Below are 12,820 nucleotides of genomic sequence, written 5' to 3'. Positions count from 1 at the left end.
TATCATAATATATGGGTGCATAGCAATAATTCACAGTTTTGTACACTGCTGTTTCCCAAACAACTCCTGATACAGCAAGAGGTCTATGTTGCAGTCCCTTGAGTAAGTGGTACAAACAGGTTGATTTGTCTGTTATGTATGTATAGACTATCAGGTGTTATGTTCATTTTGCAAATTCTATATAAGATTGGATGGTGCAGTAACATTTTAAGGACACTTCAATGGTATTAAAAATTGCCTAGCTGGAACATTCACTTGGTTGTTCATGCATCCTGTTACTACTGAGTATATGTTATTCTTGCTGTTGTTGTTAGATAGAAAGTGAACTTGTATGCTGAATTAATTGTTATATGATTCCTAAAGGGAGACAACCTGTATTCCCAATTTTCATGAAATGCTTTGTCTAAGTTATGCTTACTTGAATATTCCTTTTGAAAGCATTTTTGTTACACTATTACCGATTTTAAGTACTGATTACAACCAAACTAATATAGACCTATTTATGTGTTTTACTGTTTACATGTTTGTTGTGTTAAGGGGTTGGTTATGTATTGCTAGAATAGGGCAGCAAATAAGGTTTTGTAACCTTCACAGTGAACTGAAACTGAAAATTGTTCAGATATTATGTATATATTTAAATGTCATTTACAAAACTTCAATCTGTACAATGTTACATTACTGAAAACCTACTCATTATAATGGTAAGCTGTTACATTATCATTGAGCAGATTGTATCATAGTGCTGGCCAGAATCATTTATAGTTAAAGATCTACCATCACCATTTTGTAAATATATGTACCAATTGTGAACTTGTAAAGATAAATCTGTTACATTTGTCACTAACTGGGTGGATGGAATGAAGCTGATTCTTTGTGTACAGCCCTTGACCTTCAACGTAATTTAGTACACTCATCCGATGGTAGGTGACCAGATGGTGGACACACGAACACGTGCAGACATCTGGTTGCTGGTATAGTAACCTGCAGTATCACTGGACAAAATACTGTCACTATGTGTCCCAGATCACCTAGCTGCAAATGGGTACCTTGTAAGGATGAGGCTTTGTGATAACTCGCTGCACCTAACAGGCTGCATGAGTTGAATACTCCCCAGGGAGTTGAGATGGTTAAAAAAGAATGCCAGAAAAAGACATTCGTTGATCAAGGGAACACTCCAGAGCCTTGAGCATGTACTAGTTGCGTGGATATGTGCGCTGTATAAATATCCTATAATAATACACCCTGATAGTGACACAAGTAACTCATAATTCACTTCGTGTGTACATACAAATAACTAAACAAATGTGTACATATCCATAATATATGTAGATCTTATCATTAATTATATGTAAATATGTATATATATGTATATATATATATGCTATCTGTCTTCATGCTGATCATTGTACATTATTGTTTCTTGATGGGGCCCCACACACCAGGTAGGGACACTATCCCACTCTAGTTAGGTGGATGCTGGTATACATCTTCCATGTTTTCTGACTTTCTTGTACTACAAACTAGGGATGCCACGATACATCCATACTTTTACTAAGATAATTATCGATACATTCAAAACTCTATCGATATTTAGTTTTGAAAGTATCAGTTTAAATATGTTTATGTATCATTTACATTTTGCAATTGCATCTTGTTTTTTTTTATGTTATGAGATTTATAAATGATTATTTTTCATGCAAAAAGATGGGAAATTAGAACTTTTCAGTCTCTGAGAATAAAAATGTTGATCTTTTCATGGACAATTATAAAATATGAAATATTAATGTTCAAAATGTAACTAAAGTTACACAATAATGCCACGAAAACAGATATCATGATACATATCGAATCGTGACATGGGCATGGTGATATGTATTGATTCATGAAACTTATGTATCGTGTCATCCCTACTACAAACACATTACTATTTTAACCATCGTTCTGATGGTCAGTCAATCACAGATCAAAACAATTTGAGGTTTTGATAGTCAGAAATGAAAGTCATGGTTGTTTATTAGTTAAATCTGGAGTTGGGTTATGTGTTGCTTGGAACAGTATTTCAGTTACGTCATGAATGTCAGGGAATTTCGGGGGGAATGTCCAGCATCCCAAAGTGATGCATGGCCACTGAAACCCAAGGCATGGCTATGGTGCGGGAAGAGCAAGGTTCATGATCAGGGCAGATCTGTCAGACCATGGTCCCTGCATCCTGAAATGCCTGGGGATGTAGTTCTACACTTGGAACACCTTCCACAACTGGACTACACTTATCTTTGGATATTGTGTCTACTGAACTGAAGTGTTTTCATTGATTAATCTTCCTGCCCACGTATGGTACACAGACTGGTGGTGTTAAGGGGTGCCTCGTCCGTCTATCTTCCTTCCTTTCATTACGCTTCTCATTAGACCACTTTGTAATAGAGAGCTGTTGTGTTCAATACTTTTTCATCAAACATGTCCACATGTGTTCTGGTTCAATATCTCACGACTAAGGCAGCAATTTCGCCCATAAACAGTCACCATTGATTCAACAACGTCAATACATATTGTCAAGGTTAACATTTCACAGGAAAAGGCAGCTGTACAAATATCATTAATCAAGTTCAGTCATGAAGTATAAGAGTCTGCATGTTTAACATACAAGTAGTACTTACAAGTTTTTTTGTGTAGGACTCGAAAATATTGACTTACATGAAGCAGGGATGAAAATTTTCCACCGAATTCTGCGGATTTGATCGCGCTGGGGTCATTCTTGTGAATCGTCCACCTTGGATCTGGCATGGGGACCAGGGCCCCCAAGAGCCCCAGCTGATTTCCTCTCTTTTCAACTTATACCCATTTTCATCCTTGATAAGGGCGATCTGTAAGTGATCAGCTCTGTCCCAGTGATTAGAATCATGAGCATCAATCTAGGGTACCGTGACATGCATCAGCCATGTCAGGGAGCCTAACCACGTGACCTTGTAGCACATTGCAGGGTCGTACTTGTGGGTCATACATCACCCAAGAGGTCAGTGTATGTCTGGGGCTTCTCTTTGACATTCTGTGTTCATTTAAGGTAGGAATTAGTGGTAGCCCATTTGTCATTTACACCGAACATGTTCTTCTTTTGATAGTTTTTCTATTGAATAGTGTTAAATAGTGGATTTTACATTTATATACATTTATTGTATATTTGATGTTATATTTTGTATAACAGTTTTGTTATTGAATCGAACATATTTTAACATCTTATATTTTTAGAACAATTCATCTGAAATATTTTGAACCACAGTTTAGGTTTTTAAACATTTCATCTGACATACCTTATGTTTACAAAATAATTCATTTGAACAACAACCATGTGAAGTGTTGCTATTTTCATCTCCTATTCTATGGACTCTCATTCTCTTTTATCTACTTCAATAATGTATATTTATCTCATGAAATAAACTCTATAATAAATATTTTTCTTTATCCCCCGCCGCGCGATTAGCGCGAAGTGGGGGCATTTAGTATTAGGCTCCGTCCGTCCGTACGTACGAATCTTAAGAATCGTTGACTAGATTCTTTTCATATTTGGTACCTAGGTTCATCACAGTATAAGAAAGGCCCCAGTCAGGTTTGGTGACCTTGTCCTTCATTTCAAGGTCACAAGGGGACTTTATCGTTTTACTCTTGTCAGCGAGATATCTCAAGAACCGCTCACTAGATTTTCTTTATATTCAACACCAAGCTTTATCTAGGGAAGGCGCAGGGCTCAGTCGATTTTGGTGACCTTCACTTAATGTGCAAGGTCAGAAAGACACTTTGAAGAGTTCAGCATGTTAAATTGCATGTTAAGATAGTTTTGATTTATTTCTCTTAGCAAAGCCCATCGTTCCTGTCATCTATTACCTGTTATTAATGAGCTTGAAATACTGCCAATGTGAGGAGGGTTAGAATTATCCAGTTGCCTGTCTTACCCAGATAGAAACGATGAACGCTACCCCTTCAAATTAATTCCTGCGCTTGAATAATCGTGGAAACACGTCACGTGTTATATTTCTGATTACACTTTCCAAGTAACAAGTACATATTATGGTACAGTTACATCCGGGATTCGAACCTACGCTTTCTCGGACAGAAGCACCTTATCGCAAGTACACAAACTCAGCTACCTAACCCGCTGAGCCACCGCTGCTTCCACAATAAATGGAAGTCTGACAACTGGCAGTTCCCATCACGGACTTTGTGTATCCGGGGCGGTGGGGTTGCCTAGTGGTTCAAACGTTTGCTCGTCACGCCGAAGGCCCGGGTTCGATTCCCTACAAGCGTACAATGTGTGAAGCCCATTTCTGGTGTCCCCCGCAGTGATATTGCTCAAAAGCGGCGTAAAACTATACCCACTCACTTTGTGTACCCCCTTGTCAAAGGTCAAACACGTGAGGATTAAAGTCGAATGTTGTAAATTCAAAATTCTTAAAGAAAGATCGTGCCGACAAAAAACACTGCTAAACTATAGAGCACACACTTTCTCACAGAAAACTGTACGTGGGTACATTGCGCCAAACTATTTCTGGTGTGTCTCGCCATGATGTTGGTGGAATATTGCTAAAAGCGGCGTAAAACCATACTCACTCTCTTTCCCCACAGCATATGCCAATCCATGAAAAGTAATCTTTATTACTGGAGGCAGCATCTCATTTGTCATTACTGTAGCACGCTGTTGCCATCCCTTCATCAACAGTTTGCTGAGAGAATCCATAGGATATCACAGCTAACAAGCTGTCGACGTACGAAGTTCCATCAGTCCATCGATTCAGGCAGAACATAGAGATTCATATTGCGTTTAGAACATGTAGCTGGATATTATATATTATAATACATTTTCAAATCTTTTTGAAGAGACACACTAGTATTAAAACTTACCAACTTTCTATCAGTAGCTAAATGTACGAAGAATTTCAAAACGTAATTTATGTAAATTTTGTCTTTGGGATTTATGTGAATATGCCATTATACTGATATATTACTTAAAGTAATACTTTGAATTACGAAAGTAGTTTCGTGAAGAAATGATACCACAACCGGAACCTAACTCCAAATACACTGAACAGCAAAAGAAATGCAAGTCTGGCTTTTTGTCAAATGTTTAAATATAAGACAACCATAATTATATCTAATCATTTATTCTGTAGAAAACACTGTCAATTTAACAGCTGAAAGTTGCTGTTGACATTGAATTGCATAAGTTCAAATTGCATAAGTCCGTCAAATGGAGATACTCCTGAACGCGAAAAGTGACAGGCTCTTTAGTAGCACGTGTAGCCACCTTGAGCTTGCACACAGGCCGTGCAACGTCGCCTCATTGAGTTCACTAGAGTCTGAAAGAATGCCTGAGGCAACACCAATCTCTGTTCCAATTGTGCAAGTGTGAGTGGCTGTCTACCTGCAGTAACCCTCCGTCCAATTTCGTCCCAAAATGTTCAATGGGAGCCATATCCAGGAATGGAGACTGACATGGAAGAACGTTCATGTTGTTTTGAGCCAAATAATCCATCGACACCCTTGCTGTGTGAGGGCTGTAAACGTCGCTGGTGTTGTTGACGTGTCAAAATTGCCCCACATATGGCCGTCGGCAGTGGATTCCAGCAGCCCGAAGACGACGCCTAATCGTATCGCTGGAGACTGCTCCCCTTGACCCATGAACTAAGGCTGCTGTTACTGTTGCTGCTTGAGTACTGTTCCATCGATGAGTGACCCGGATGAACCGATCTTGCGCATAAGTTGTCCGTTGTGGCCGTCCGATACGGTGACGATCAGCAGCAACACCGGTTTTCTGATGACGTTGAGCAAGTCGTGTAAAGGTGGTAAGATGACAGCCCATTAGTTCAGCTACAGCGGTAGCAGAGCTACCTGTGTGAAATTTTCCAATGGTCATTCCCCTATGCTCAGGCGTTAGTCTAGGCATCGTTTGTGTCGCGTGTACACCTCCTAGCGTCAATACTGAACTGTTTTTTTTACACAAATCTTTATAAAGGATGCCTAAGAGTGAAATGCATGCTTTCCATCCAGAACCGTCGATGCACATGCTAAGATTATGGTTTTGCTGCACTGTGGGAGTGCCTGTTCGAATGTTTCGTATGGGCGTCAAATTGCGTGACATCATCTCATCTGGGATCATTACGTCACTGTACCATGAACGTTCCATAAACATGAACGCTTACTTATATGAGATTTCATTTTTTGGAAACTTGCGTTTCTTTTGCTGTTCAGTATATATTATTGATACATAACTTTGTCAAATGTTAAACGGCACAATCAGCAAATATGAGGGCGGTCAAATGTAACATATGTTATGTTTGAAATTGCAATCTCTTAGTAGATTTTGTGTACAGTGTATTAGGGTCCTGAGCGTGGCACTTACTTTGTACTGTACTGAGAAAGTGTAACGCCAACTTTAACATATGTTGCCTTACACAACTTCCTGAAATGTATTACGTCTTCATATCACGGCTATCTGTTGTGGACTGTTTACAATAGTAAAGCATGTGACGTAATTGGTAACGACTGCTTCTATATTGCATAGAGCGACTTTTCGGTGTAGATTCTTAAGCCGTTTTTAGCTTGATGTTGTTATCCACCAAGTCGTATGCTGTATTATTTACTCACCAACTTCTAGAATGCCGATCAAACAATTAGTAGGACTTTTTTCAGATTAGTACTGTTTAAATAGCGTTTGTAATGTTTGGCCAAATACAATATTCCAATGTATACTTTCTAAACTAAATAGATTGGTAATAATAAAGAATGCATGCATGTCCAAACCCACGAATGAAAGAAAGCACGCTTGCACATACAGACTCGTGCCAGTTATATTCCGATACTTGACGTAATTTCCATAGACTTACATATTATTTCAGTGTGGCATAAATAAATTTCATGAAGTGAGTTTAGGATAGATCTTTGTAAAATATGACAGGCAAATGTGAAATCATCTCTGCTCTGCGCACATAATTTCAGTTCAACTTTCTGACCACTATTTAACTAATGACATCACTTTCATCAACGTACGTGTGGTTCCACAATGCACAATCCCATAGGCCGCCATGTTTATTAAATTGTTGCCATTCGATAAATATGCAACGGAAAATTAAACAGAAATTATTTGATTGTAGGTAAGATGATTCCTCACATGGACAAAATTTGACTTGGATCCTACGAAAATTAAATTCATGAAAATTATTTATGCTACACTAAATTAACATGTAAGTCTATGGAAATTACGTCAAGTGTCCGATATAACTGGCACGGGTCTGTACACAAAACAGACCTACTTCTAGGAATATTGAGACACGCCAATTGGTTTATTACCCACATGTTTACAATTAATCTCAAGTTTTGAAATATTTAGTATACACAGTACACATCAATATACGTACAGTGGTGCTGTACACACAGTAGAGTACTCATTTGCAGCCAGGTGTGAAGTAACAGAGTTGTAATTAGTTAATGTCACTTTGGACGTTGAAACCATCTGGGTTTTTCTTTCAGCCTTGCTTTGTACTGATGTATTATATACAGAACTAAATGGGCCAAAGTGTCTCGCTAATGTTTTGTATTCGAATCCAGTTTCTACAAATTAACATTTTAGATTCAGCTTTGTCGAGCAATGGCCGTGTTGTTAAGGGATGGCATTGTGAAATATCTGTTATTAGTCTATATTCATGTACATCGATTTGAAAGGGAGAGGGAATTGGAGCATTGTCTTGAGTTTCCATCGCACAACACAATGGCGTCACGAAGCAATGCTGGTATATGTGGTGTTAGCTTGTGGGTGAGTGAGTATGATTTTACGCCGTTTAAGCAACATGCCAGCAACAGAAGAAATTGCTAAAATGGCTTCACAAATTGTTCCAGTGTGGGAAATCGAGCCGAGGCCTCCGGTGTGCGAACGAACGTATTCACCCTTCGGCTACCGATTTGGTGTGTCCATGGTTGGACGACCGATGTCAAAAAGCACCAGTCATTACTGTTCTGCTTGGAGTACAGCTGGGGACCTTCTATTTCACCATGTCTGACATAATATCCTGCCTCTACAACATACAGGAGCCTCCGTGAATATCAAATGGTGTGTACCTTATTAATGCCTATATTGGATCACAGTCACATTCACGACGAGGGTTGTTGTTATGTGTACTGATAACAATGTACAGGTAGCCATCTCCCAGCGTCATATCATGGAAGAGAGTCACGTCCCAGTGCGCGCATAATATAGTGTGTTAAACATCTGTGCACTGATCTCAAACCATTCAAACTGTGGTTATTATTCATAGATTCCATGCTATGCAACAACTTCTTGTACATCGTAATTCACGTATTATTCATATATAAAAAACTCCGCCCTTCGCTGTGAGAACCCTGGTTTCTCACCACTGCGTGACACACAAGAGTGGGAAAGAACTCCTCGTTAATTCTTTAACAAAGTTTTATAAAACTACTCTTGTCATCCTCTGACGAATGGTACGAACCATCGGTATATATGCTAATCAAATTCCACGTCTTAAACACATGCTTTATATAGGTCGTATACGATATGATGACTCCGACACTGTTTAATTGGGAAATCGTGATGTTTCTCTCCCTATTGCAGTGGGTTTTGAGGGTTCCAAATCCGCTGGCCTTTATTCCAGTGAGGGATCTCAGTATTCCGGTCACATACACGTCATCCATGACAACAAAATGCGTATCAGACGAAGCATCGTAAAGCTTGGACAACAGATCCCGGGATACAATGTAAGCAAATCCCTGACAGAAATCAGGCCAGACATCAAAAGGATACATTGTTCTAGGAACATGATATTTATGATTTTGTTTCCTTTGTGGGATAAACCCCTTAAACACCGTGCATATCATCTGATTGGTAGGTTCCTTCAGCTGAGTGAGATACTTGACAATCACATATGGGTTCATAAACATGTCATCATCCATCTTCAACACAAAGGCTGCTTCAGGACAATGGTTCAGCATCCAGTGATAACCCATTATGTGTTTTATACTCAGATTTCTATACACATCAATGAAATTACCTTGAATTATGTCTTTGAATTCATTAGCTTCTCTTACGACACTGGTTTGAAGTGTTTCATCATCTGAAACGCCGACGGTAAAAACAAGGACGACTGTTTTATTCCACGCATTACGAACGCTTCCAAAGGTTTCTCGGATTCGACGTCGATAATTGAAATGATCCAAGGCCGAGTGAACAATCGTTAGTAGATACACGTGACCTCTCTCACAGAGGTCAGAGTTCAAGGTGAACTGATACTGATGCAGATTTACAAGAGGATGCCTCTCTTCACCTTCCTTTAACAGTGAATAGTTGAACAATCCAGGTATCTGTTCAGTTGCAGACATGCTAAATGGGAGACCCTTCCCCAAGGAATTGTGAGTCCGTTGATGACCCAACTTAACCCTGCTTTGTATGGCATAATGATCAGATACGTCAAGTGTTCTACGTCTGGATGGATTCCTATCAAGAACGCCATGGCTTCTCTCCATTCCCCTATGGTCAGTTTTATTAGGAATGCCGTTTAAAGGGTGTCTCTCTTGCAGTGGGCTCCTTGGTTCAATGTCATATGTGTCATTTACTTTCCCGAAGGCATGTTCCCCATCTTCGACCTTAGGTTGAGTTAAGTTCTCGATTGTGATAAAGTTTTTACTGTTAAATGGCTTCCAATGTTTGTAACCTTGGTACGTTTTGTCCACCTTCTGAGGGTCATCGCCAACATGTGTCACGTGCTTGGACGGAATGTGTTGATACTGCATAAGAACCAGTAATGTCAATACACCCAAGACCACAGCATTCAGTAGAATGATCCTTTTCTTCATTCTTCCAATAAATCCACCCATTCCGGCTGAAATACAGAAAGGCGAAACTGTCATGTGATAACCACTACAGCATCACCCCGACATGTAAATACGATAACTAGAGGTATATCATGACGCTTGTTGTATGCATGTGTCAAAATGACTTCTTACGATTATTGATTTTTGTAATTAATCTTATAATTCGATAGTAAGAGAAATAATTGGGCAGGTCGACTTAAAACAAGTATCAGGATGCAGAATGAAAACGTATAGCTAGACAATACGGAAAATAATTCAATGTAAACTAATGCAAAAACGTCACTGTGGTTTCATGATGTGCTGAAAATGTTAGATGTTGGAAATAACAAGACAATACCATCATCATTTTATGCCGTATAAATGGTCATGAGGCCACAGCATGTATAAAATATGAGTTAACATACATACTGCGTCACTCACAAAATTAATATTAAGTTATTTGTTTGATCAATGGTTAGTCATATGACTTTGTTTGACGAAACCCAAATTTATTGACAGGAGACAGAAACGCGCCCTAATAGAAAGGAGGTAAAGCAACTCAATTTACGATTCCAATATTGGGCATGATTAGATACATGCAGTGGCGGTGCATTCAATACATGTACTTAAAATAACTGAAAACAGCCTTGTGAATGTTGTTTCAAATATCAGACGACCATGTGCATGAAGGGTACAATATGATCTCGAACGATAGCATCCCCGTTACACGGGCCATTCAAACTGCCATTAGCAACGGTTAATTATGTTATGCAGTGAGTTGCGATGGCACCCCATACCATTACACTTCAACCCCCAAAACTGACGACCTTGAGAACAGCAATCATGCTAAAATGTTCTTCTGGACGTTAACGTAAATCCCTGCACGATCACATCAAAGAGGTCGATGAAGACTGAAAGTACACTGCCCCAGTCTCGTGTCCTGTAGATGTAGTCGTGCCTGATGGCGATATGGAAGGAAATTGAGACGTTGTGACCTGATGTATTGCTACTCAATCGGATGCGAACGATTCTTCCACTTATTGGTCTGACCCGTTAATATGGTAGAAATTTCGTGATTAATATTCATTGAAGGAGTATTTTGATTTATGTTAGTGAACTTTAAAAAAAGCAAAGTTACTTTTGAAGGTTGGTATCCCAGTTTGTGTCAAATACGTCCCTGGAATATTGTTGAAGGCGACGTCAGACAACAAACAAACAAAACCTATTGTTATAATTGCTTCAGTTGGAATATTACATTGCTAAACGAATAGCGATTTACTATAAATCAATTCAAATATCAGGTTCTACATCTGTATATTTGCATTTTTGAGAGGCGTGAGATTTTCGTAAGAATTTCAAGTAAATTATATAGTTCAATGTTTAGTGTTTGATCAATAGCATGTTGGTGGGTGTATGTACACGAGTCAGATCTGTGTCCGTTATGACATATGGTGCATAGCTGAACGTATTGTTGCTAATTTGCTGCTGTGTTGAGTCATGTTTCAGTATACTGGCCCGGACACCTGTTATGTACAATATATTTAAATACAATGAGTTGAATATTGGTTGAATACAATATGTGCTGAGAAAAATACCGTTGATGAAAGGACCCAAAAGAGACATTGCGAAAAACAATCGACTGCAAAGTGTTTGCATGTATGATAAGCTACCAAAGACATTCGGTTTTCGGGAGCATGTACACATATACTGTCAGTTCCTCTATATGCTTCTTGCTGATCCTAACCTGTTCTCAAGGGACGGTATCCCTGTTTTCAATTTGTTCAATTTTAATCATGGAAGGTGACTTGTAGAATGCTCTTACCCCTATGGAACAGAAATGTATGTGTGTTAGTATTCTCCTTAATACACGGGCTGTGACCCTTACCGTGTAATACAATGATTTTCTAAAACGTCTTATTCCCGCTGATAAAGTTAACTGACATGATAATACAGATGCTCGCATGTCAATCCTGTATAGACCATATTGCTGAGAATGTAAAAACAAGCAAGTAGCCTAACTATATGCATATGTATAAGATAAAATGCCGGTTATGAAAGTATTGTCTTTAAAATTAGCTTTCACCAGAAAATAACAAACGGTATGAATACGTTACTAGAATGCCATGTTGTGCGATAGAAAAACTGATTATATGTGTTACATGAAACATGACCAATACAGCATTTGTTGATTTATTTTATTTATTTAAGTTTATGGATGAACAACTTCTTTATTCAGGTGATGCGACGTTTCGATACAGATTCCTGTATCGGTTCAGTAAGCATATATCAGCTTGACAACGATACTAGAATCTGTATGGAAACGTCGCATCACCCGAATTATAGAAGTTATTCATCCATAAAGTTTGTCTTTATCCCACACTCAAATATGAGTGAATAGTATAATACTTAAATTTATTTACTTTATATACAAACAAAACAACATAATCTCACCTCAAGAAAGAGAGAAGTCTGTATTCACGGCAAAGTTCAGTATTTTCAACTGGACTCGACACTCAGACCATCTGTGGTGTGTACAATCAATATCCTATTGACGTTCAACGAAGCATCTATGTGCATGTATTAGTTGCTATGCGGGGGACAATAACCAGTGGCGTGGCTACTATGTAGCAGAAAGACACGTGCTCACACTATAAATCCCTGGTAATAACCAATACCGGCCGCCGTAAAACAAATTAAGGAGCGTTTATTTATAATCATTTTTTTTCCAAAATGCCTTGAATATGTACTTTTAAAAACATTAAAGCACTCAACATTACCTAATACTTCCAACGCACCTGTTTACCACCTGTTTAAGAACTTTATGGACGGGCTTGGTCGAACTAGGGACGGAAGGGTGCTCCAGAACGTTCAACATGTCCATCGTTCTACCCGTTCTAAAATTTGACGGAGTGACAACGTACTTAAAACGTGATTGCCGGACAACGAACGGAACTGCCGTACTACGAACGGA

The 12,820-nt window shown here is 38.8% G+C and overlaps 1 protein-coding gene across 1 annotated transcript; it reads right to left on the bottom strand.

Annotated features, from left to right (window-relative positions):
- Window positions 1-7,307: 7,307 nt before the first annotated feature.
- Window positions 7,308-12,346, bottom strand: LOC124266397 (beta-1,3-galactosyltransferase 1-like). The gene is made up of 2 exons (XM_046701207.1): window positions 12,301-12,346; window positions 7,308-9,878 (listed from the first exon to the last, which is right to left on the bottom strand). Exon 2 carries the CDS (start codon window positions 9,871-9,873, stop codon window positions 8,440-8,442), a length of 1,434 nt encoding a protein of 477 aa, XP_046557163.1. The 5' UTR covers window positions 9,874-9,878; window positions 12,301-12,346; the 3' UTR covers window positions 7,308-8,439.
- Between the last annotated feature and the right edge of the window lie 474 nt (window positions 12,347-12,820).

Source organism: Haliotis rubra, unplaced genomic scaffold (genome assembly GCF_003918875.1).
Source record: "Haliotis rubra isolate DU_JTF1 unplaced genomic scaffold, ASM391887v1 Scf1252, whole genome shotgun sequence".
In the NCBI taxonomy this organism is placed as follows: Eukaryota; Metazoa; Mollusca; class Gastropoda; order Lepetellida; family Haliotidae; genus Haliotis; species Haliotis rubra.
The sequence above is the reverse complement of the archived record's forward strand: the minus strand, read 5'-3'. Positions and strand labels throughout refer to the sequence as shown.